Consider the following 27104-nt stretch of genomic DNA (forward strand, 5'->3'; position numbering starts at 1 on the left):
CCTTATTAGGCTGACCCTTTACACGGAAATTCTGAAAAAGACCCATTATCTTTCTCTCATCTCTTTCCCCTTTTCTCCTCTTTGGTGTCTGTTTCCTTTTCTTACTTTCTCTCTCTCTGTCCTTCTCTCCCTCTCTCTTTTCTTTCTTTTCCCATCATTCTCTCTTTTTTTCTTGCTCTCACTCCGTCTCTCTTTCTCTCTATTTTACGTTCAGCCTATCTCCTTTTCTCTGTCTCGCTTTCTCTCTTTTTCTTTCCCTCTCTCTCCTTCTCTTTCCCTCTCTCTCTCCCTCTCTCTAATCTCCCCTTTCACTCTGTCTCTTTTGTGTGTCCCTCTCTCTCTCTTTCATCCTTTCTCTATTGCCCCTACATTATATCTCTTTTTCTCTGTGTCGCGTTATCTGTCTCTTTCTCTGCCTGTTTCTCTTTCCTTCTCTTGCTCTTTCCCTGTCTTTCGATTTGTCTTTCTTTGTCTTTGTCTCTTTCTCACTTTCTCTCTCTCTCTCTCTATTTCTTTCTATCTATATTCCCCTTTCTTACTGTCGCTTTCTCTCTCCTCTTTCTCATCTCGCTTTCTTTGTAATTTAATAGTCTGGCCCCCGTAAGAGAGTTTTTTTTCTACCATGTGGCCCCCGAGCTCAACTGAGTTTGAAACCACTGGCCTATACAAATACTATACTGTAAATGGAACCTGACTTGAACAAGTGACGGATTTCCATAATGATTGGTAGAGGGCGGTTCCATGCCCTCGTGATGGATCACAACCGCCGTAGAAGGAGAATAATTTGGTCGCTGTTAGACGTTACTTCCTGTTTTTCAAGGCGTTTTCCGGTCCACAGAAATAACGGATGTAGTCGCCCTCCTCCTCAAAACAACAAAAAAAAACCATCCTCTTAAAGCTGTTTTTCCCCTGTATTTGTTCCGAAAGTACAATGCTGATGAAAAGTTAGCAAATGACATCTTCCTTAATTTGCTCGGAAGCTGTTGTAACTGTGTCGTGACGTCATCAACATGTCCACGTCCATTTTTGCCGAACCTGTGGACGTCAATAATCCTTTTCAGGTGAGTGACCTGAAAGAATAATATTTATTTTAAAGTGTATTTATAATAAGGAAACGTCCAACCTTTTATCGGGTGGGGTTACCGTGCGGTTGGTTGGGCTCGGCTCATCATGTGACTACGTCATGCGCTTCTTTTCTCGTGTTTTGTCGCCTCTTTCATTTTTTTCACTGACAAAAGCTCAAGTGTCCATACCTGTTTACCTCAGCCAATTGCTCCCCTTAACCCTCGTGGCGTGCAGGTACCAATGATGTACATTTTATTCTTTTTGTATTTTCAATCAAAGAGAAAGCTCTGAAAAGTAAACACAACATGTAGATGTTTAAAAATGGCATCTTGCCGTGATTTATTTGTTATTACATTTAGGAGCCACCCTAATATTATACATAAAGTGTGATATGCACACTATTGGGGCATATAGATATTTATTGTAATTCATAATCTTTGACTTGTCATAAACCTGGTTGGTGTATTTTATTGCATTTCCCGGGATTTTTGAAAGTTTTTCTTTAGTGCCGTCCAGTAACTTGTATGCAAAGAAAAAAAATGCTGAGTGTCGCCAAAGCCCAAATATATTAATAATGATTTTGCTTGCAAACAACTGACTGCAGCCTCAATGACGCCGGTATTGGACACCTTGGCGCATCCCGCGCAAGACAATTATTTTACCTTGCTTTTCAGAAGTCTCTTCAAAGCAGGGCAAAATAATTTTGTGCTTTTTACCTTGTTGTTGCAAAATACAGTGTCATGAACTTGATTTGCTTGTGTGCCACTTGGCACAGCCAAAGCACTTGTGACCTGCTTCAAAGGGCAAACACCTAATTGATTCCCATGGAAATGGTAAACAATTCAAATAATAATTTGTTCTACTCTCATCTATTATTGGATCGTGACCTGTGCTGTGACTGGCTGGCAATCAGTTCAGGGGGTCCCCTGCCCACTGCCCGAGGACAGCTGAGATGGGCTCCAGCACCCCCACGACCCTACTGAGGATAAGCGGTGCAGATGATGGATGGATGGATGGCTTGTGACCTCTTTGGGCACATTTATAAAGGGGGCAGACTCAATCCATTGCCATTACCTATCATCACTGACTTGGGCAGGATGGAAAGGAAATACTCAGCCGATGAAGCACTGCATTTGATCAAGGAGGGAGAATCTGAACCGGAGTATTTATTTTTTCCTACGACACCTGGACGGTTCAGATGAGTATTTTAAACCTGTTACCTCGGCAGAAGTAGGACAAACGGAAGAGGTTTCTAACGACGGTGAACCGGGTGACGATGTGGAGGAAGGGGACATGGATCAAGATCTGGGTGATGAGAATATGCAAGATTATGTGAAAGAAAACATTTGGTGATCAAAAAACAAAAGAATCATGTGGTCTCCATCACACGAAGGGGCTGGCCACTTTGTGCCTCCGACAATGCTGGATCCCAGGCAAACTTTGTATGCCATTGCCCGCATCAGTAGCGCTGTCACCGCATTCAGTTTATTTTCTATCGAGGAAATGATTGACCACATAGTCGCAATGACTAATTTACAAGAAGAGAGAACAATAATGCGCTGGAACACAATCACTGCACAGCAACACAGAGCATACCTAGGGCTTCTCATTTTAGCTCGCATGTACAAGTCCAAAGGCGAGTCGACAAAGCCTGTGGGACAAGGAACTAGGTCGTCCGACGTTTGCTGCAACTAAGTCCGCTTTAAGGTTAAGACAGAATTGGCAAAGGCCCTTGGTTCACCTAAAATCTACTGAAGACAGCATCAGAGGCTGGAGCAAAGTGAAAAGTCAGCCGAACAGGCAGCTACTGCAAGTTAGCTGGCAACTGCTGCACAAGAGAATGAAGGAAGGAGAAGGCGACAATCTTTGAGTATTGAAGTACTGATAATATGCTAAATAATTTATAGCTATATATAGTATTACACAGTAGTGCAAAGAGTGCAAGAGGAGCAGCTAAACCAGATGTGCAAAATGGGCAGTCAGGTAAACAAGTCATTATTCAATAACAATAACACTGGAGTACAATAGTGCAGAGGAGAACAGATGTGCAAGAGGAGCAGCTAACCAGATGTGCAAAATGGGCAGTCAGGTAAACAAGTCATTATTCAATAACAATAACACTGGAGTACGATAGTGCAGAGGAGAACAGATGTGCAAAGGAGTGGCTAGATATAAGAGAACTGCCAGTTATGCAAAAACAAAAAAAACAAACAGATGTACAGATTAGCAGCTGTGTAGGCGTACTGTGTGTGTGATTGACCATTTAACAGTCTAATGGCCAGGGGGACAAAGCTGTTGCAGAACCTGGTGGTCCTGCACCGCACACTGCAGTACCTTTTCCCAGAGGCTAGCAGAGTGAACAGTCCATGATGGGGGTGAGAGGGGTCCCTAATGATGTTCTTAGCCTCGGATAGGCAGCGCTTCTGGCCAATGTCCTGAATGGAGGGGAGAGAAGTCCCGATGATTTTCTCTACTGTCCTCATCACCCTCCTCACACTACCCCAGTCGGAGGCACTGCAGCCTCCACACCACACAGAGATACAGCTGGTCAGGATGCTCTCTATGGTGCCCCTGTAGAATGGGTGGGGGCAGGTGGGCTCTCCTCACCCTCCGCAGGAAGTACAGGCGCTGCTGTGCCCGGACCAGGTGAGTTTGTCTGTGATGTGCACCCCTAGGAACTTGGTGCTGCTGACAACCTCCACAGCCTTGTTGTTGATGAGAAGTGGGGCATGGTTGGGCTGGTTTTTCCTGAAGTCAATAATGATCTCTTTAGTTTTGTCAACATTCAGGACCAGGCTGTTGACTCTGCACCAGTCCACCAACTGCTCCACCTCCTCTCTGTAGGCCAGATCGTTGTCGTCCATGATGAGGCCCACCACTGTTGTGTCGTCTGCAAACTTCACGATGTGGTTTGTGGCTGACCTAGGGACGCATTTGTGTGTCATCAGGGTGAACAGCAGGGGGCTCAGGACACAGCCTTGGGGGGAGCCCGTGCTGAGGGTGATGACCTCGGTGATGTTCTGACCAAGCCGCACTGACTTGGGTCTGTCAGTGAGGAAGTCCAGCAGCCAGTTCCGCAGGGGGGTGTTGAAGCCCAGGAGTCTCAGTTTGTCTACCAGGTGTTGTGGGATGATGGTGTTGAATGCTGAACTGAAGTCCAGGAACAGCACCCGCACATGAGTGTTCTTCTCCTCTAGGTGTGTCAGGCTCAGGTGAAGAGCAGAGGAGATGGCATCCCTGGTGGAGCGGTTTGTCCGGTAGGCAAACTGAAAGGGGTCGAGTGAGGAGGGGAGACTGGAGGTGATGTGCTCTTTAACCAGTCTCTCAAAGCACTTCATTATGATGGGAGTCAGTGCAACGGGCCGGTAGTCGTTCAATGATGAGATTTGGGGATTCTTTGGCACTGGGATGATGGTGGCAATCTTGAAACATGATGGTACCGTAGCTTGGTCTAGCGAGGTGTTGAAAATGTCTGTTAGGACACAAGCCAGCTGATCGGCGCACTCCCTAAGGACCCGCCCTGGAATGTTGTCAGGGCCTGGAGCCTTCCGTGTGTTGACCCTTCTCAGGGTCTTCCTCAAGTCAGTTGAGTCCAGGAGGAGTGCTCTTTCGTCCTGATGTGGAACCGCTTTCACTGCAGGGGTGCCATTTTGTGCCTCGAACCTCCCAAAAAAGTTCGATCAATAATTGATTTATTTGCATAATTCTGTTAATTGTTCATAGTTGAGAGTTTTGGGCCAGATATGTTTGTGTGTGTGTGTGTGTGTATATAAACAATACAGTAAATTCTCTTATTACAACCATTTTTATGATGTGGTAAATAAACAAAAAACTTACAAGTCAAAATCCAGCACCCCCGCAGCCCTACTGAGGATAAGTGGTGCAGTGTATGGATAGATGGATGGATGGATGGATAAAAGCAACAGAAACAATATGAAGGATCAGGCTATTTGTAGTGAGCAGAGCCAAAAGAGCCCCTTCTTTATAAAGAGACAGAAACTTCTGCGGCAACATTTACGTAGGCGCGTAGATACGTAGGTAAGAAATGTACGATAAAGTGAACCACACTTGTATCTACATTTTAATGTCTTGGTGATGAAAAATATGACTATAATAATAATTTTTGACAGCAAAAAAACGCAGGCCAAATGTTGCCCGCCACAGCATTTTATGTTGCCCACGAGTCAATGCTGAGACTCAAGAGAAAAATGAGTGTGAAACAATGACTTGCAGTTTGAAATATGTGTCCACTAGATGTCACCAAAGCTAAGCCACCCCCAAAGTTGTATATGCTGACGACAATCATTTCACCAGAAAACATTCAGGGAATTTCAAGGTTATTTTACTTGAAAGAAAAGTCACGGGTGTGCTTTTAAGGCACAATAATAGCATCTGGGTGCTTTAGCTTTAGCTTGGTTTTAATAACAAACATGAAATTTAACATCATAGTTCCTAAATTCAGGTAAACATTTTCATAATAAAATAAAAGGAAAAAATACTTTTGAATTATGAAATAAATAATTTAAATTCATGTGTGTGTGCTATTTTTATTGCTTTTCAGTCTGCATGAGTTTTCCATCCATCCATCCATTATCTGCACCGCTTATCCTCATTAGGGTTGGGAGGGTGCTGGAGCCCATCCCAGCTATCTCCGGGCAGTGGGCAGGGGACACCCTAAACTGGTTGCCAGCCAGTCTCAGGGCACACAGAGACGGACAACTCACTAGCTCATTCACACCTATGGTCAAGTTGGACCAGCCAGTTAACCTGAAATGCATGTTTTTGGAATGCGGGAGGAAACCGGAATGCCCGGATAAAACCCACGCAAGCAGAGTGAGAGCATGCATACTCCACACAGGAAGGCTCAATCTCATGACCTCAGAACTGTGCCGCACATGCGCTAACCACAGCGCTGTCGTGCTGTTGCTTTTATCCATCTAACATTAATCACAAAATGACAGAAAAAGGGGGAAAATAAAGCAAAAAAAGAAAAATGGACAAGAAAAGAAAAGCTAGGGGGGAAAAAACAAAGACAATATTAAAGAAAACTGGGTAAAATCAGAGAAAAGCCACATTCTTTGGGGTCTTGATTGCTTTTGTGTTAGATTCAAATAATTTGCAATCATTTTACATCAAGTCAATCTTTATGCTAACATTGAACTTCAACTAAAAAGTGTGATTAAATAGAATTCTGTATTTTGCAACCAACTAAATAAAGCCACAAAATGTTAGTGTTGTGTGACAAAAGAGGCTTTAATAAAAACGGATAGGCGCATTTAAAAGCCTTCATTTTTTTAACCGGGGACTATGCACCTTATAATGCGGGGCTTTAAATATGGATCAATATTGATTCGCATCAGGTCTTAACACATATACAGCCACTGACTCGATTTTCCCCCGTAGAAGAAGTACTGTGCATGCTGATATATATATATATATATGTATATATGTATATATATATATATGCAGGGTTGGGTAGGGTTACTTTAACTGGATTACTTTCAATTACTTTTAGATTACTCCAATACCAAATATGCTAATAAAAGACAAAAGAAACTAAATATGAATAAAATGACTACATTTTGTGCAGGCTTAGGGAGTAACGGAACACATGGAACGGCAAAAATGATGTAGCATTTACAGGCTTGTATAGACTAAAGTGGGGTAAGACAAAGCCTGATTATTGCCGAGTGGCCGAGAGAAAGTTATTTTATAGGGCTAAAAAGACCGCAAGCAACATCCATCGATGCAGAGATGCTTTTCGACTTTTTTTTTTTTTTTTTGGTCAGCAATTTTGGCTGTTTTGTAGTACGTAAACATTTTACACGGTTGGATTCACTAGACTCACAGATGTAAGGGGTCCATGGTTGCATGTTATCATTGAATGGGATGGCTGCAAGAGGACGTCTTTGTTGAGCTACCCCTGCTTTATATTTTTAGGGCATCTTTTTTTCAGATTGATCATGATGTTTCTGCAAAGAGTACATTTAACATGATCAGCATATCTTGAATCCCAAGAGTTTAAGCCTTCCAATGATATGTGGCACAACATATGTCAGTGCCAGGTGACATCCTACAGACACCGTCTCTACGACACGTATTTGCTTCTCAACAGTCACACCGTTAAGGGGTTAATAAAGTTTAAATGAACTGTCTGACTGTTTTGTTGACCTTCCTACTCTAGTGCCTTATAGTTCGGTGCGCCTTATGTATGGAAAATATATGACCAAAGATATAATTGGGTCTGCATTATAATGCAGAAAAAATGCTACATTGGTCAATTCATTAAATGTGAAAAATAATTAAGCATTACTAGAAACTCAGCAAGTGTATCTTGATTCAGGTTTTGGACATGTTTGCTAATGATTTGGTTGCCACACTTGTTTCATGCGATACTCACAGACTCTGTGGTTGCTCAGATGGAAGCGCACATGGAACCTTGGTTTACAGCAATGTGATTTTGTTTTGTTTTTTTCAGAACCTAGCAGTGACCCAACAAAACGGTACCGGCGCTTATGCCACTTTGGACCTTTACAACCCATTTGAGGTCACAGTTGAGGTAAGATGAATTGTTATTTGCATCTTCTGATGCAACGTCCTTCAAATCGACTTCAGGAGCTGATTTTAAATGGTAAATATGATCTTTTTGGTGCAGCCTCCACCTCCTTATGAAGCCACGTCGCCCTCACCTGTACATGCACCTGCACAGGCCCCGCCCACAGGGACCACGCGCACTGAACCTCGCAATTATGGCTCCTATAACAGCCAGGTACGATAAAAGATTGGACTGGTACCGAGACATGCATCATCTGGTACCTGGCAGCACAGAAATAAAAACACATTTCATATATTTTCTGCATATTATTTTTCTTATATATAGCGTTGTTGCTGTCAGGGACTCTTTTGGACTATTTTAAAGGCTTGAGGCGTCGTTGCTGTCATTAACTATCTGAACAAATTTCAACATTTTACCTATTGTTGTCTTTTATTGATGTTCACTATGTTTGTGTACTGTTACCCAATGCTAAATCTATTTCCCGCTGGTCATCCTGGAAGGGGGATTACCACTTGTGAGGCCCCTTCTTAAGGTTTCTTATTTTCTTTGTGCTGAGGTTTTGAGTTTTTCTTTGCCCGCATGTTGGTGTAAGATCAGGGAATGGTGTAATCTTAATTCTGTGCAGTCATTTGAGACATCTTGTGATTAAGGGCTGTACAAATAAATGTGACATGACTTGACTATTTCGTCCCTACCGAGTGCCAGAGGTGGTGCTTCAAGCACTGAATGTTGCGTTAGCGCATGCGTTGTTCGAGAAATGCATATCAAAAAGAGTCACTCCATCGCATCTGTGTTGTCTGGAAAGTCTATAAATTCCAGTCTCATCACAGGTACGCCACCTTTTATCTTTTCGCGTGGCGGGTGCATACCTCTGTGTTCCGCTTAAAGGAAGTGGCGTTTTTGCCATCCCTACTGCTATTAGGCTCGTGACTGTTTTCGCCTGAGCTTCATGTTTCTTCGCACTCCTAGAAGGCTGCGTATGGTTTGTATGCCTGCAGTTGTAGCGGGTTGCTTTCTAGCTCGCCTTCACCTCTTCAGGTTGGCTAGCGTGGCCTTTCCTTTGTTTTGTTTTTGCCGCGTGCAGCGGTTGTTTTGATTTTGCATAGCCTTCAGTTGGCATCGGTGCTACCGGGTCTGATTTTGAATGGCCCCGCGTTGTCACCACAGCCAATATTGCTTCTGATATTCCCCGGTTTGCCTGATTGCTGGCCAGCCGAGTAATTTTTGTTCAGTTAGTTTACGTTTCGGGGCTATCTCGTCTGGTTTTGACTGGCCCCTTCATTGCCGCTACGGCCGATACCGACGATGTTTCTGATTATGCCCTGGTTTTCCTGCTTACAGCTCTGGTGTTTCTTGTTTGGCTTGCTTTCCATTAGCATCGGGGCTACGGCATCTAATTCTGTCCAGCCCTGCGTTTTTGCTATGGACGATTCCGACGCAGTTTCAGGTTTCATCCTGCATTTCTACAGCACTTATAAAATCACTGAAGGCTTCCGAAAACCCTTCACAATGTTTTTCACACTAGCCCATTCACACTCACAATCACTCACTTACCGATAGCGGCGTCAGCCATGCAAGGCGCCTACCTGCTTATCGTGGGCATTAGGACACTTTGACAATTATCTAGGGAGCTGGGAATCCGACCTGCGACCGATTGGTTTAAAGCTAATTAAAATCATTGTGGTTTGCCCAGATGGGCACAGATGCAATCTGGCAGTGCAACTGTCATTTTGGAATCCAGGATCTTGGACCACACAATATACAGCAAGACCAAAATTCTGTGCCTATGACCAATCAGATTATGATTCTGCTGTACACAATAAACTGTAAACAAAATAGTTGTCATCAAAACTTTTGACAAAGACTGATGGTTGACCACACAACAACAACACACTTTTTGCCTGGTTTATCTCTTGAACTTGTATTTTGGATTACTTGCTACAGGCTTGACATTATAGGGCACCAATCCTGCCATAATTATTTATTTACATTTATGAATAAACATCTACAAATGTATGCCTTAGAGATAAATGATCAATTGATGACCTGTGCGTCAATAATGTTGCGGTTTAATATACGTATGTAAAGAACTTCAATAGTTTTTTTTGTTGAAAGACTTTTTGTTTTCTCCATTCTCTAACATTCGTTAGTGATTGTTTAATCTATTAGAATGCACTATGCAAATGAGTGTTTTTGGCACCGTGAGTAAGAATAGTGGGAAAATGGGATAAGCTCAAATGCCTTGTCCAGGTTTTGGAAGGGGTGGTTCAAATCCTTGAATTCAATGTTGTGTTTTCAAGGTCGGGAAAATGCTTGAATTTTAATTAAAGTGCTTGAAAATGTTTGAAATTGTTGCCATTGCCATGTTTCTTGACAGTCTGACTGTCAGGATCAAAGCAATGTCAGGATGAAACAAGAGACTCTTTTTGAGTTACAAACAAATGTATTTATTTAAGAAAAGCAAGCACAACGCACGAGGCGACCGCACTCTTAGATTACCCTGGAATAAATCCCATGGATTGAAGAGTGACCTTTCTTATTCCGTTACATGGGTTCTGATTGGAGGATGAAATAAATCACGTGCACTCAAGAGTTTTATGATTGGTTCAGACAGGAATCACATATTTAAATGCAATGTATAATGTTAGTAGCTAGATGTCATGTGAGTATAATAAATGAGCTATAAGGATGACTTGGAATGTGGGAGGCAGGCCTTCGAGCACACTTCCCGCACCAAAAACGAAATGTTGTAAACACAATGCGTCTCTGTAAGAAGAAAGGAATGTGGGAGGCAAGGCCATCTTTTGACTTTGAAGGCGCTTGCCTCTGAACACCAAGTGAAAAATGTAAAATCACACACTTAAGTATACCATGAAATCAAAGATATAAGAGTACAAAAGTATAAGAGTATATAAAAATACAAGAGTCTAAAAGGCACATTTAAATCATAATTTCCCGTACACTGACTTTAGAAGATCTCTAAAAATTGCGTAAAAATAATGCCAACATGCCTGCTCTGGTAGCTTGTCATTATTGCTTTGTTATGTGAAGCGTTTTATTCCACCCAATACTGGTCGCACCCATGAGGACAGCACTATTTAGGAAACAGTCTCTTTTGGCTCGGCTCACTGAGAAGAGTCGGATCCAAATACCTCCCCAGATGTTTGTCTTTTTTAATGATATATTATCAATATTAATCAAACATTATCCACCAAATTATTTGATAATTAGTCATTTCACATGTTTTGCAAAGGATCCCTTAAAAACACATGAAATTTAGAATAGAATATTCACATATATACAAAAAAATTTTAAAATACAAGGCAATCTTAGCTTTAAAACACTGAACAGATTTACAGTCGAACAACTACACAAAATCCCTGAAAATATAGAAGAATAAAATACAAATTAAAATTATGAACCTTTCTTTGCTATAGATAACTGATCAAATGCAAGAGAAAATTATCTATTTAAAATTCTATTTTAACCAATTTCCACCAAGATCCTCTGAAAAACACGCAACAAATATAAATCAAAATAAGTTTAACAAAAAGCAAAACATCAGCAGTCTCTAAGATTAAAAGATTGAATGCACTCTGCTTTGGAGCCATGAATACTATTTAAATTTGGCTCGTATTTCTGATTTTTAAAATTAGAGTACTTTCTTTTTTGTCTTCCGTATTGAACTCCGTTATTACCCAACGTTTAGAGAGACCTTTCCTTGTTTGTCCGACATATCGTAGCCAAGCTGCCGTGTGCATTGTTGAAGCAGAATGGCAAAAAGATTGTAGATCATAGATGGGAACAGCTCAAAATAGTACAAAATATGTGCTAGCAGCAAGATCGCGGCTTTATTTTAGTCATCCAGGTCAACAACAAAAAACTTGGATTTCTTCCTATAAATGTACTGGAAATTTTAAAAATATTGCCCTGCAAATGCTTGAATTTGAAGAACTCTGCTTACCATATGTCACCTGTACCACTGGTGGCCTGGTGGTAAAGTAGAAGTGAAAGCACTCAGTTCTGATTTCCAATGCATACAATGTTTTGCAAATTTGATCAGCGATGTCTATCAATCATTCCACAAATATTGCAGTATTCACATACCTTTTGATTACTGTGTGCATTACTAAATTGTATCCACCATATTCTGTGGTGTATAAGGCACACCAGATTACAAAGTGCACTTTTAAATCAATAGCCACATTGGGGGTTTTAGGTGCAATCTATAGAAAAAAATGGTTCTATTGTTATTATTATTGTTATTCTTAGGCCCGGAGAATATTGTCGCACTATAAATGCTGGGAGCCGAGCAGCAGACATGAAGAACATAAAGAGGATAATCAGCACAGCTCAGAAGATCATTGGCTGCTCTCTCCCCCGTCTGGAGGACATTGCTGGCTTGCAAAGCCTAAAACACATTAAAAAGGACTGAGCGCTACAGATAGATAGATACTTTATTCATCCCCGCAGGGAAATTCACATTTCCAGCAGCATCCCTTCGCTGAGAACAATACAATAATAAGGCAAAAGGAATACAATATACAAATACCCAATGTGACGTGCTAATACCCACTATAGCGTGTTGTATAGAGTATTTAAATAGTGCTACATAAAATACACACTGCAATAAAAGTACGATAATATGCAATGTAGGGGGTGTGGTTTAATGTGGGCCTTTACTCCGCCGGGTGGAGTTAAAGAGCCTCATGGCATAAGGAAGAAAAGATCTCTTCAGTCTGTCCGTGGTACAAGACAGTGACAGCAGTCTGTCGCTGAAGCTGCTCTTCTGTCTGGATATTATGCTGTGTAGTGGATGTGATGAATTGTCCATGATTGACCGCAGCTTTTTCAGTGCCCGTCTCTCAGCTACTGTTGTCAGGCTGTCAAGCTCTGTGCCCACAACAGAGCTCGCTTTCCTCGCCAGTTTATTAAGACGAGAGCCATCATTCTTCTTGACGCTGCCTCCCCAACACGCTGCCGCATAGAAGAGGGCGCTTGCCACAACTGTCTCATAGAATATTTTCAGGAGCTTTTTGCAGATGTTGAAGGACGCCAGCCTTCTGAGGAAGTAAAGTCGGCTTTGACCTTTCCTACATAGAGCTTCTGTGTTGGCAGTCCTGTCCAGTTCATTGTCCAGCTGCACACCCAGGTATTTGTAGGTCTGGACAAATTCTACACCTTCTCCTTTGATGGTTACAGGAACCGGGTGAGTTTTAGTTCTCCTGAAGTCCACCACCATCTCCCTGGTCTTGGTGGTGTTCAGGTGCAGGTGGTTTGCGTCGCTCCATTGGACAAAGTCCTGAATCAGTTTCCTGTACTCCTCCTCCTGCCCACTTCTGATACATCCCACAATCGCAGTGTCATCAGCAAACTTTTGCACGTGGCAGGACTCAGAGTTGTACTGAAAGTCCGATGTATACAGAGTGAATAGGAACGGAGAGAGCACGGCCCCCTGTGGAGATCCTGTGCTGCTAACCACAGTGTCCGCTGTACAGCCCCCCTGTTTCACATACTGGGGTCTGCCTGTCAGGTAGTCCGTAATCCATTCTACAAGGTGTGAGCTAACTCCCATCTCTGTCAGTTTCCTACTCAGTAGCAGAGGCTGTATGGTATTGAAGGCACTGGAGAAGTCCAAAAATGTAATCCTCACGGCCCCCTTAGCCCTGTCCAGGTGAGAGAGGGATCGGTGTAGCATGTAGATTATAGCATCCTCCACTCCCACCTTCTCTAAGACATTTTCTTCCCCAGGGACATCACCACCCTAAACAACCATGCAAGACTGTCTCAAAGAAGTTGCATATTTTCAATATTTGTTGCTGCTAAATGTTAGTGCGCTACTTTCTATTGCACTATTGTTACAATCCACTATTTTTTTAATTGCACTATTATTATAACTAGGGCCAGTCACTGAGCACTACCTCTTAAATATGTTTGCCTATTTATCCTGATTGTCTTATATCTTATTTTTCTCATTTAAATCTCATGTTTTGTTAGGAATTGGCACCTCTAACTGTTGTTCACGGGTCAATTTGGACCCGGGGTCTAACTCAGTCCTGACCTCCAAAACCAAAGGAGTATCGCTCAATATACTGTAGTTAATAATACATCCTAACATATCAGCCCATAATTATATACAGTGGGACTTCGCTACTTCTCGGTTCGACGTTCGCAGATTCAGAGCTTCGCAGTCTGTAACGGTAATTTTTTTTTTTTTTTTAGGGTCGTCGCTACTTTTTGCGGGAATCCCCCTCGGCCGACGACCCTAGCACGGCGCGCCGTTCTCGTTTCCCGTGCCCAAATCCGACTCCCGTACAGAATCCTCCCCCCCTCGCGTGAACGCGCATTCTGCTGCGCTTCCGACAAAAGCGATCGTATTCTATATAATACGCTTATTGAAACCATAAAGCGAGCTAATTAAAATAATTGGGTGATCGTAGTATATATAATGCGTTTATTTAAACAATAAAGCGCGCTCATATTCTACAAAATGCGTTTGTTAACGCGGATTAAAAAGTCACCAACGTCACGTCTCCCGCTCGGGCCGCGATGGCTCTACATGGCGCTACACGGCCCTCGATGGGGGGAAAGGGGTAGGGGGGACCTGTGGGGGTTAGGGGGCGGTGAAGCAGAAGCCGCGTGGACCCAGCAGTGGCAGCCGTGGGCTACCAGTACACTCAGTACGGCCAGAGTAAGTCGAGAGCCTTCCCGGCTTAGCATGGTGCTCGTGGCGCACGTTAAAGCTCATGTTTGCTGACGGGATCTCAAAGACTATTATGCATTACGGCGGTGAAGCAGAAGCCGCACCATAACCGCGCGCCGGTGTTGTGCCCAAATCCGACTCCCGTACAAAATCCTCCCCCCCTCGCGTGAACGCGCATTCTGCTGCGCTTCCGACAGGCCGTCGCGGTGTCGTGCGTATCGCGCCCGAAACTTCCCGCACCGCGGGTTAGGGGCTCGCTCGCGAATCATAAGGATTAGCGGTGCAGATAATGAGATGAGATGATGAGATTTATTTATTTTTTTCTTTTTGAAGGGGCGTCGCTACTTCGCAGATTTTCACTTATCGCGGGTGGTTTTGGTCCCAATTAACCGCGATAACCGAGGTCTTACTGTATCCCCATTGTAATTTGATTTAACGGCCCCTGAAACACATCAGTGATAACGTTTTCTAACCTTGAAACCGGTCACAACAGACCCTAACACAGTGCTTTTCAATTATTTTCTGTCATGCCCCCCTCGGAATAACAACCTTTCGTGCCACCCAAGCCCGAGCCTGCCCCAGGACTAAAAATAGTATAATTTGTTAAATTGTTTTAGGTACCCCTCTGCATTACATTACCATTATTAATATGTAAGAAAATAAAAAATAAAAATGAAATATGGAGCAACTTACAACAGAGAAGCTTTATTAAATGTAACAGAAAAGATTTAAAATGCCTCTGAAATTCAAAAATGAAATACAAATCCATCCATCCATTTTCTGTACGCTTATCCTCACTAGGGTCGCTGGAGCCCGTCTCCGCTGTCTCTGGGCAGTGAGCAGGGTACACCCTGAGCTGGTTGCCAGCCAGTCGCAGGGCACACAGAGACGGAAAACTCACTCGTTCATTCACACCTAGGGACACCTTGAATTGGTCAATTAAGCTGACATGCATGTTTTTGGAATGTGGGAGGAAACTGGAGTGTACCGAGAAAACTCATGCAGGCACTGAGAGAACATAGAAACGCCGTTGGGCTGCGCGCTAACCACCCAGCCGCTGTGCCCCCCGAAATATAAATCCCTAAACCATAAACATTTTTGACTGACCATGTCAAACCTTAAACATAAAATGAGATAAAAACAATGAATAATAATTCCAACGGATCGCCAACATTAACTGGAGCGCAATCATAAAAATGTTAACCTATAAAACAAAAATATGTAATAAATAAGGTTAAATTGTTTTTTAATCAGAGATAATCTCTGGATTAATGGCTTCAATGAACAGGTTTTTCAGTATGTACACCACTTTTTGAAGTGGGGTTTGTAGCAGCATATAGCAAATCTAAGTTCCTTCTTAATTATATGATGCTAAGAAAGTTCTCAGGTATACTAAAGTAGAGATTCGAGATGATTGTTGTCAATCATAGGCAAAGACTTTGGCATTGGTGGAAACCAAATCACAAAGAAAACAAGTCTCATTTGAAAAAGGCAAAGGCACCCCCGATACATTTGTCCTATGTGTCAGTGCTTGAGGAGAGAACGTGTTTTAATCCTTTTCGCGCTGCTTTAACCGATCATTTATTTTAAGTGATTGCATAATATTGGTGGGGACAAAACAATGATAGCTCGATAATGAAATGAAATGAAATTATCTGCATTTTATATAGCGCTTTTCAAGTCACTGACTTTCCAAAGCGCTTTACAATGTGCTCTACATTTCCCAATAGCGGCCTTGCAGCCATTTAAGGCGCTAACCTGCTTATTGGGGGTATTAGGGGTTCAGTGTCTTACCCAAGGACACTTCGACATGTAACACGGACGAGCCGGGATTCGAACTGGGATCCCTTGATCCCAAGACGAGCACTCTACCTCCTGAGCTACTGCACGAACATGTCACCCCTGTTTGTGCCTTATTTACGCATTAGTTTGTTACGTAGAAAAGAAAAAAGAAAAAACTAGAGCGGCTCAGCGTGATTGGGGCCTAATGTTTTTAGATGACGGCCAAATTTATTCCGCTCCATTCTCTTTGCTGCCAACAATTTTAGACATCGTAAGACGACGATCTTTTCCCCTATCCATAGTTACACTTCATCATATTTCCTCATCTTGCTTTAGAGAGGAGACTTTCGTTTGTCTCTTAATCCTCGTTTCTGTCTACCTGTTTTTTCATCCCTGTTATACCAGTATATTGTTTTCAAAGTTTAACTTGAGGGTCTGCTACATTTCGTGGCAACACTTCACACTTAGTGCAGGGCATTAATTCTTAATGCAAGCAAAACTTCATCACCACGATCGCACATTGTCCAATGAGAGCGCTACTGCCCCCTAGAGTAGTGGGGGCACAATTGCACTTTATTCTTGGACATTTTTTTAAAAATCCCTAAGGTCTCATGCACACCCCACTTTTTGAGAACCACTCCCCACACAACATAAGGGTTAGTTTGTTGTTACGTGTTTACCCTGGAGTGCCACGTCTAATATCGTTGCATGCATTTTTTTCACTATGGCCGTGGTTCTCAAATGCTGGAGTTGGACCATCTGGTGGGCAGATAGCTCCGTCAAGGGGAGGATCGGGGGTTTGGCAAGGCGCGTTTGATATCGCGAAACTTTTTCTTTTGTAAATTTCCCAGAATACATTGAAATTGCACCTCCACTACACTGGGGGAGTGTCATTCTCAGTGGCAATATGTTTTGTTTACTGTACATTTAGCCTCCACACAGTGCATTAAGCACAGCGTGTAAACGTTAAGTATGTAGTGTAGACACGAAGTGTAGCAGGCCGTCAGGTGACCCTATAAAAGAAGACATAAAGAAATTATTGAGAATCACTGCAATATGGTGCTTTCAATGACAATAAAGACAATTCAATAAATCCATCTTAAGTACAGAAAAGGTTGAGAAAAACTACGATTGACAAATTTCGTCTAGTAAAACAAAGTGAATTATTTTATTTTTATTGTATTTTCTTTCAGGTGAACGCCAGCACAGCGGAGCTAAAGAAGAAACAAGAAGAACTGGAAAGAAAAGCTCAAGAACTGGAAAAGAGGGAACGGCAGCTTCAGGCACATAGCTTGGGCTCTGCAGCCAGTAAGAAGGATAAAGGGGCAGGGTCACAATCACCACTGGCTGCAAGTAACAACTGTTATTATAGTCAACTGGTTACCTATTACTGAAACGATTAGTCGAAAAATACTTATATTCATTTCTCCTTGTCGTTTTTAATGTTTTAACAACTGATGCTGTCATTTTCAATATTCCAGCAACTGGTGTTTGTCGGCTGACATTTTCAACAACTGCCGTTTGACGTTTTACAACTGACATTTGTTAGTCGGATTGCATGCATTTGATTTCTTATATGTTTGTCGAACACAGTCTGGCATAATGCTCAAGCGCTCTCTTTTATAGTGAAATATACGTGTATAATGCATAGCATCGGAACCATATTGGCGAGGTAGACTCCGTTTTGTTTAACTCTCTTTACATGTCGGTGCATCACCGCGATACTGCCATGATACGCAAAGTCTGCTCTGCAATCTTTGAAAGTACCGTCGTCTTTTTATTGGCTGTGCGCAGTCTAAAATGCTTCCAAACTTGAAAAACTTTGGTACTTTATGTTGACACTGTTATTTCTGTATGTTAGCGCTATGGACAGAAATGCTATTGGGCAAGTGTGATTTTCTGCAGAAATTATATTTAAGTAGAGATGCTTCACGCCGTTGGAAAGTTGTCTGGTGACAATATTTGACACTATAACTCATTGTCGTTGCAAGCTCGTTATTTGACGCTAACGTTACCCCCCACAACCCCCACCCCGCCCCGTCCCTTCAGACCGTCAGAACAACTGGCCCCCCCTGCCGTCCTTCTGCCCAGTAGGGCCTTGCTTTTACCAGGACATCCAAGTGGAAATAAGTCAGCGTTTCCAGTTCATCGTCACTATCATGTATTACTTCTGGTTATGTAAGTCCCGCCTTTTCACCAGACAATCTGATTCCGCTTGACTCCGCCCACTACAATGTGTTTAGTGGGCTCCGGGACGCTGCTGTTGAACGTGGCGTCCTCATTGGCCGTTTTCTGCGTGGATGCTTCGGTGGGCGTCGGCTTTGGGCTTGCCATTTTGTGGGCACTGCTTTTTACTCCGTGCTCATTCGTCTGCTGGTATCGGCCCGCCTACAAAGCCTTCAGGTGACATGATTTAATGACTGCTTATCATCCAACTAGGTTTTGTTGACAGACTTCGGAGGAGCCATCCTGCAATATTTCGAAATACATAAATAGCTACAAATACAGAAACAAATCAACACATCAATACGCCACGTAATACCTAAATACATTTTGATTTAAATACAATTTATTAATTCACTTACACATTTTGTCATATACAGTGGGACCTCGGTTATCGCGGTTAACGGGGACCAAAACCAGCCGCTATAAGTGAAAATCCGCGAAATAGCGGCGCACCTTAAAAAATAATATATATATATATTTTTTTTTTATTATTATTATTTTTTAGACTCAGTTAATGGGGACACAAACCACCCGCCAAAAGTGAAAATCTGCGAAGTAGCTACGCCCCTTCAAAAATGCTTACAAAAAAAACTTTTTTTTTTTTTTATTCTATTATTATTATTTTTTAGACCTGCGTAGCTCTTAACCCGCGAACATGGAACCACGAAGTAGCGACGCCCCTTCAAAAATGCTTAAAAAAATAAATTAAAAAATATATATATTTTTAAAATTTTTTTTTTTTTAGGCCCGCGAAGCTCTGGATGCGCGAACGTCGAAGCGCGAAGTAGTGAGGTCCCACTGTATTTAGTTTTTCTTTGGCCTCATGTAGGTTTTAGATCAACGGATGGTGTAATAATAATACTTAGTTTGCGATAGTGCCTGTCTGTGCAGTCCTTTGAGACTCCTTATTATTAAGGGCTATACAAATAAACATGACTTGACTTGACTTTTCACCTATTGGTTGATCAGTGATGGACGAATCGGCTACTGATGTCTTGCTTTTCTCATTCTGAGGGAAGAAAGGAATTGCAGTTGATCTGTGCACTGTCGATTAACCAATAAGTAAAAAAATCAGCCAGTTTGACCAGCTCCCTCATTTAAATTACATGTTTTCACCCCAAAAAATGGCAAAATAAAGAAATGACAAAATAAATGACAAAATACACAACAAAATACATGACAAATGACAAAATACAAAAGAAAGTAAATGACAAAACAGAATACAAAATACTCAACAAAATTAAATCCAAAATACATGTCAAATGACAAAATTGTAGGGTGATACCCTTTGCTTCAAATTCATACCCCCCCCTTTTTTCAGCTTACAAAAAACAACCTCGCAAAACTCACCACTCGTCCACCAAGACACCCTTTTTCTCGGATTATTGGACTACACAACCCACCTAGTAACTAAACTATGTCCGCGATGGACAGAACCACACCCTTCGGATGAATAATTCTTGTCAAAATAAATGATAATTTGATAACAAAACAGAAATGAAAGTGTATATGTTGGGTTTATACTTTCAGGAAAAATATATTTATTTGGGACAATACATAAGAAACTGATATAACATAACATACTTAGTCAAGAATTTGATACAGCATTTTAATCGGAAACCTAATTATTGTAAAGGACCTCCAGCGTCCTCTGTTGGTTAATTTGATAACTGCTAACAGACGTTACCTTCCCACATTCCCACTCTAACTCCAAATAAATTAAGATAAAGCAAAATAAACAACAAAATAAGCACCAAAATACACAAAAACTACACTACAAAATAAACGACATACAGCAAAATAAGCAACCAAATAGAAGACAAATACACTACAAATGACAAAATAAACAACAAAAATGTCAAACTAAGCACCAAAATACAAGCCAAAATAAACACATTATAATAATGCGATACATTTGCAAAATCTATACTGAAATAAATGTTAAATGGCATAAATGCATAAAGAAAATTGCATTTATATCATATGGATGATTTATTTGTGTGTGTATTTGTTTCTCTGCCATATATTTGTCTCTATATCTACATAAGGCCGGATAGCTAACGTCATAGCCCTGCCCAATGTGTCTTTGCTGCCTTTACCAACTCTTGATTTTTTTGTGTTCCCTTTAGAAGCGACAGTTCCTTCAACTTTTTCGTCTTCTTCTTCATTTTTTTTGCCCAAGTAGTAGCTTATATCATCATGACCATCGGAATCCCGGGATGGGGCTTCAGGTAATGGCGACAACATTTTGTGGCTTTGAGTAACGCTCCCGAAACATGGATGTGCGACACCATTTTGTGTCTTCGGATAATACTTCAGAAACTTGGAAACTTTGGTGTCAAGTAATGTTACTAAAATGTGGACGCCGTTTCGTGTCTGAGGGTAACAGTTCTCTGTCTGAAACGTGCCCGTGCAACATATGTTGTGACTTTAGGTAACAGTTTCTCTCTGTTCGGAATGTGGCCGCGCTATTCAATTTTATGTCTTCGGGTAACTCTTTTACAACATGGACACGTGACGGCCTTTTGTGTTTGGGTAACACAACAGTGTTGCGATTTTGTGTCTTTGGGTAACAGTTCTTCTCTGTCTGTAAAAAATGTGCACAACGCCATTTTGTGTCTTTGGCTAACAGGTCATGTCAGTTCAAAGTGTGAACGTGTGACGCCATTTTATGTCTTCTAGTAACGGTTCCTTTCCGTTGGTAACAAGGACGCACAATGCCATTTTGTCTTCTGGTAGTGGTTTCCTCTCCGTTCGTTATGTGGACGTGCAACACCATTTTGTGCCTTCAGGTAAAGGTTCCTCTCTGTTAGTAACATTGACGCGTGATGCCATATCGTGTCTTGCAGCGGCTGGATTGTTAGCATGACGGCTCTGAAAAAAAATATTGCGGTGGGTGTCATCACCATGATAAACGCCATCCTCTTCACCGCTCTGGCTGCTGTTGGGATCTTCATGCTTAAGAAGGTAAAAAAAATGAGAGAACAGGAGAGGTCTGTACAAACCCTCAAGATGTCCAATATCAGGCTTGAATGACCGAGTTGTCAAGTGTATAGTTTAGTAAACCCCCAAAATAAAAAAAATACACATCAATGACTTTTGAGCTTGCAAGGAGAAGAGAAAAGGCCTGTACAAAAAACACCTCAAGATGGACAATTTCCATTCAGTTCCAGTTTATCCGCTAATTTATGGCCCAAGAAACAACGTGACTCGTAGAATTATATATAAAAATCCTAAAAAGTGTTGAGGAGCTTAGGAAGGGGGATATTTTTGCTAGCCTGCACAAAGAAAGACTGAAAAGAGATTTCGACTTTTATGTTTTGAAAACAAAATTGAGATATGGTGTTTTTGGCCTTAACTATAATTATGTGTTCACGATTAAATGTAGCACACTATTACTACTACTAGAGTACTACAAAACATAACAAAGTATTCAATTTGGAACTTATTTATCAATTTGCTTTAGTTTTTAAAAAAGGCATACTAAGCGCTATACAAATAAAAATGACTTGACTTAATACACTAACACAATAATACAGAAATAGTACTACAGAAATACTACTACAGTTAAACTATAAAAATACTGCCAAAATACTACACAACTAAAAATCAAATTTAGTGCGTGAAAACAAGACCTAATTTATAATTTTGCTTTAATTTGAAAAAATAAATACTTCAAAAATGCTACTACAGTAACAGTATGGTTCAAAAATAGTAAAATATTATTACAGAAATACTACTAGAGTAATACTACAAAAATACTAAATGTAACTATGGAAATACTACAAAAAACTACAGAAATTGTACAAAATATTGACAAAACTAAATATCACATTCAATTATTATAAATAAAGACCTTTTTTCATTTTTAACTTTAAAAAAAACAGACTAAAGAAAACTTACAAAAATACGACTAGGGAAATACCACGGAAATTCTACAAAATTGTGACAAAACTAAATATCAAATTTTGTGCTTATAAAGAAAGACATTTATATTTATTTATTTTAATTTGGGAGGGAAAAAAATACTACAGAAAACCTGCAAAAATGCTACTACAGTAATCACGGTTCAAGGATCCCTTAACCACTTGGGTCGTCGGGGCAAGTACAGCCTGGCGGCCATTCTTCTCCAGGCCAACTACAGTAATACTACAACAAAATACTACTACTGAAATTCTACAAAAATACAACTACAGAAATACTGTACTAAAATATGACAAAACTCAATATTAAATTTAGTGCTTTAAAACAAAGACCCAATTTATTATCTTTTTTGTTATTTTTGAAAAAAAAAAAAAACACGAAAATACTACGACAGTAATACTATATTTTAAAAAAAAACTACTTAAGAAATACTTCTAAAGAAATAATACTACAATAGAACTACAAAAATACTACTATAGAACAGATACAAAAATACTACTGCTGAAATTCTACATATATACAACTATAGAAAAATACAACTGGACAAATACTATGAAAATACGACAAAAAACTCAACTTCAGAAATACTACAAATTATGGAAAAAACTATATCAAATTCAGTGCTTAAAAACAAATACCCAAATTATTGTTTTTCTTTATTTTTGAAGAAAACACATACTACAAAAATACTACTACAATAATACCATATTTAAAAAATACTATATCAGTAATACTATAACAAAATTAATACTTCAGTAGTACTACAGAATACTACAGGACTAAAAACTACAGGATTGATAGAAAAATACTACTTCTGAAATTATACAAAAATACAACCAGATAAATACTACGAAAGTATGACAAAACTGAATATCAAATTTAGTGCTCCAACAAAGACCTGATTTATTATTTCTCTTGATTTTTTTCAAACGTATTCAACAAAAGTGATACATATTTGAAAAAACTACTACTACAAAAATAATATTGCATAAATAATACTAGATAGATGGCTAGATACTTTATTCATCCCCGTAGGGAAACTCACACATCCAGCAGTCTACCCCGTTGTTTATTAACATGATGCCCTAGGGGTGCTTGTTGCGGAGTGGATGACGTCACACGCTAGTCCAAAAGTTCGACATCCCTGCGGCAGATGGAAATCTTTTCCTGTCTCCAGGGATAGACCACCTCGTGTTAGCGAGTCCACCACCTCTCCGATTCCCCCAGGCTTTCGTGTCTCTGTGTAGCGGCGCTGAAGCTGGATTGCTCCGGGTCGCTACACGTTAGCGTCCGGAATGTTAAACGTGAGCCACGTTTCTGCAAAACACAGAAACTGCGCTCCCTGTGCGCTTCGATGTTTCCCACCAGCACTTGTTGGTCTTATTTGGTAGTGAGATCACATTTACCATGATTACGGATGGTACCGAAGACATATAACGCCGCTAGCCGCTTAGCTAGCTCCGGCTCTTCTTCCACCATAGGCCCCCTCATCACGCCGGCAGTTGATTGCTCGAATAAACGCATTTTTGTGCACTAAAACCCATGTCCATAGGATAGAAAGTCATCCAAAGTGTAGTTGTCAAACGGGAAGAAAAACAAGGAAGATAGGAGCAGACAATAAAACAATAAATCACAAAAAGTGAAAGATAACAGGGCAGCTGCTGGAAAAGGCAGCCGCTCGCTACAATAGTACTACAAAATACTACTACAGAACTGATACAAAAAAACACTACTGAAATACTAAAATGGAAATACTGGAAAATTGAAAAAGTTGGGAACCCCTAACCCAAATGCAGCCTGACAATCAAAAAGTCTGCCAAGGCGCATCCGAAAACCAGTACGATAATTAGCAGTGCGATCACATTAGCAGCAACGCTGTACAAAAGCAAGAACGAAAGTAGAAGAAGATAAAGAATACGAGTACATAGATCATTTTTAACGCTATTTTGTTTTTGCTGGTTCAGGTGCACGCCCTCTACAGACAAACGGACGCCAGTTTCCAAAAAGCGCAGTCGGAATTTGCCACCGGCGTCTTGTCCAATCAGGTCGTCCGAGAGGCTGCCGCCAACGCTGCTCGGGAATCCTTCGCCGCCCCCCGCTGACTCGGAGGTTGCGTTGCAATACCAATAAAGGGGGCATTTGTTTTTGGGGCCTCGATGTCCCGGTACCCGAGGACGTTCTCTCGGGGCCCGGTGTAATGCCAAATTTTTCATCTCATCAGCCGTACCGCTTATCCTCATCAGGGTCGCGGGGGGGCTGGAGCCCATCCCAGCCATCTCCGGGCAGTGGGCAGGGGACACCCTGAACTGGTTGCCAGCCAATCGCAGGGCACACAGGGACAGACAACTCATTCGCTCATTCACACCTAGGGACAATTTGGACCGGCCAATTCACCTGAAATGCATGTTTTTGGAACGTGGGAGGAAACCGGAGTGCCCGGAGGAATGTCTTTCTTAAATTATTAAGACAGCAAAATCTTTTTTTTTTTTTTTTTTTGCTTGTGTAAAAAGAACAATTACTGTTTAAAATATATCGTGTTTTTGCCAAAAATATCACACTAGAAGGAATAAATGTGACAAGAGAGAGAGAAAGAAAAGATAGATAGATAGATACTTTATAGAAAGAGAAAGAAAAGGCGAGAGAGAGCGAGTGTCAAGTTAGTTATTTTTAGTTGTGTATTTCTCAGACTCCCATGCTATGAAATTAACTTGTTTAACCTGTTTTTCTATTTTTAATACAGAAGTAATCATTCACACACAGTCACATTTCAAAGATCTACGGTTTTATTCACGGTTTTTCTATGATTTGTATTGTATTTCCATCCACTCAGTGCGCATATGCGACTTTTCAATAAACCACGCCTACTGACCGGATGTTATCAGTTCGGCCCGGGCAGCCAGGCAAGATGGCGACCGGGCTGCGCTGTCTGCATTCGCGGAGTAGATTAAAACTGTATAAATGCCTCGACCCGAATATTTTCGCCAGCAACGAGTTTATACCTCTATAAACTTCGACAGCGAGAAAGAAGAAATAAAGCGAGAATGGAAGAAAGAAAGAAATACGGAGCGATAGAGAATAGGAGTGACAAAGACAAAAAAGGAGAGTCAAAAGAAGAGATAGAAAAAGAGAGGAGGAAAGAAAAGAGTGAGAACGAGAGACGGAGAGTGAAGGGGAAAGAGTGAAATGAATGGATGGAAAAAGAAGATGAGACATTGAAAAGGAGAGGGGAAAAGAGGGAAATAGTTGATTAACAAAGAGAAGAAGGAAAAGAGCAAATGAGAGCAAAGAGAATGACAGAGAGTGAAAGGAGACAGGAAAAAAAAGACAAATGAGAAATAGAGAGGTGTGAGAGAAAGAAAAAAAACTACTTCGGAAGAGAGGAGAAAAAGCAAGAGAAAACTAGCTCCAGTTGCTTTTCCAGGCTCTGTCGACATTAAGTGGACATATTTTTAACCGTAGCTCGTTTTTTTCATGTGCTTCTATCACCGTCTTCTCACGCCCGATCCAGCTCGCGTTCTGCATGCTTGCCACCCCTGATTGAATCAGTGTTCTAGCAATGTTTGACATCTCTGACCTAAAACTTTTGCGCGTAATGTCAGATTTTGTCTTTCTGGAGCAATTAATACTTATTTTTCTTTTGGTTGTGTAAAATTCCATTGTCTGTTTCAAATGCCATTTTGTCGTTGTCGCAAGTCACACTAAATACCAAACAAATGTGACGTTTGTGTGTTGTTTTTGCTGGTTCCAGTTTCGAGCGATTTGAATAGAAAAAGGCAAAATAAACATATTACCAGCTCAAAATGAAATGAAATGATCTGCATTTATATAGCGCTTTTCAAGTCAATGACATCCCAAAGCGCTTTACATTGTGCTTCACATTTCCCAATAGCGGCCGTGATCTGTGCAGCCATGTAAGGCGCTAACCTGCTTATTGGGGGTATTGGGGGTTCAGTGTCTTACCCAAGGACACTTCGACATGTAATGTTGTGGTAAATACACTTGCATTTGTAGAATAGATTTGCATACATGTAGAAATTTAGAAAGACTTGCTTACAGTAGTGGGAAAAGGTCGGGTAGACATCCTTGAAGATACTCGTGGCAGACATTAAGTTTCCTTGAAGATAGCGTGCAAGGGACGGGACGCTCTGTACTTGATACGTGATACAGGACCGCCTTTTGGGGTGTACTCAATCGAAGCCTAATCGTCACTACCAGCTTTAAATACATTGTCATGTTCCCAGCTCTCTGAGATCTTCATTGACGCATCAATAAAGTTGTATCTCCCTCCACGAGGCTGGCTCCTGTTTTCCTTATCCACATATGAGAAGACTTTTCTCTCGATTATCGAACCTCCAATTTCTCCAACATTTAACTGGCGCCCAACGTGGATTTGGCACTTAAATAAACAGAAAAGGGAAAAGACTTCTCAGTGGAACGGTCTCAAATGAGCGAGTGAGGTAAGGAAAGCTTTTTCTCTCCTTATTTCGGTTTGCTTGTCGAGATTCGTGGGAGGACGGGAGCCTGTGGCGTCGGAGCTAAATTATGAAAATGCGTGCACGTGGGATTTTCCGTCTATAGTCAGGCCCAAGTTCGGACGGATGAGATATATAGACTGAGTTGAGATTTTTATGTCCGACGGGATTATGAGCTCAGAGATTCCTGTCTGTTTTGGGACATAGGCTGCTTGAAAAAGGAAAAAGGCTATTTTACCTGGATAAGAGGTGCAGCGGCGTCGGTATTTGTATATTTATGATTGTCTTGAGATCTGTGTGAAGCTGTGATAAGACGTCATCATTTGCTGAAGTGACAGTTCGAGAGTAGACGATCTATATATGGTTAATACGGGGC

General features: G+C 41.2%; 1 protein-coding gene across 1 annotated transcript; it reads left to right on the forward strand.

Moving 5' to 3' along the window:
• Positions 1-800: 800 nt before the first annotated feature.
• Positions 801-26546, forward strand: scamp3 (secretory carrier membrane protein 3). The gene is made up of 9 exons (XM_088328293.1): positions 801-1061; positions 7544-7624; positions 7721-7834; positions 17300-17414; positions 18156-18284; positions 18350-18509; positions 20462-20563; positions 21182-21299; positions 24221-26546. The coding sequence occupies exons 1-9, from the start codon at positions 1011-1013 to the stop codon at positions 24356-24358; spliced, it is 1008 nt and encodes a 335-aa protein (XP_088184419.1). The 5' UTR covers positions 801-1010; the 3' UTR covers positions 24359-26546.
• Positions 26547-27104: the final 558 nt, after the last annotated feature.

The sequence above is a fragment of the Urocampus carinirostris genome, chromosome 2, assembly GCF_059441175.1.
Source record: "Urocampus carinirostris isolate Australia breed hairy pipefish chromosome 2, RoL_Ucar_1.0, whole genome shotgun sequence".
Lineage (NCBI taxonomy): Eukaryota > Metazoa > Chordata > Actinopteri > Syngnathiformes > Syngnathidae > Urocampus > Urocampus carinirostris.

Excerpts from the sequence above, each read along its gene's own strand:
- scamp3 (XM_088328293.1), top strand. The coding sequence starts at position 1,011 with ATGTCCACGTCCATTTTTGCCGAACCTGTGGACGTCAATAATCCTTTT. Across the intron at positions 18,510-20,461 it reads CCCGCCTACAAAGCCTTCAG|AAGCGACAGTTCCTTCAACT; the intron begins GTGACATGATTT and ends TGTTCCCTTTAG. Across the intron at positions 20,564-21,181 it reads ATCCCGGGATGGGGCTTCAG|CGGCTGGATTGTTAGCATGA; the intron begins GTAATGGCGACA and ends CGTGTCTTGCAG.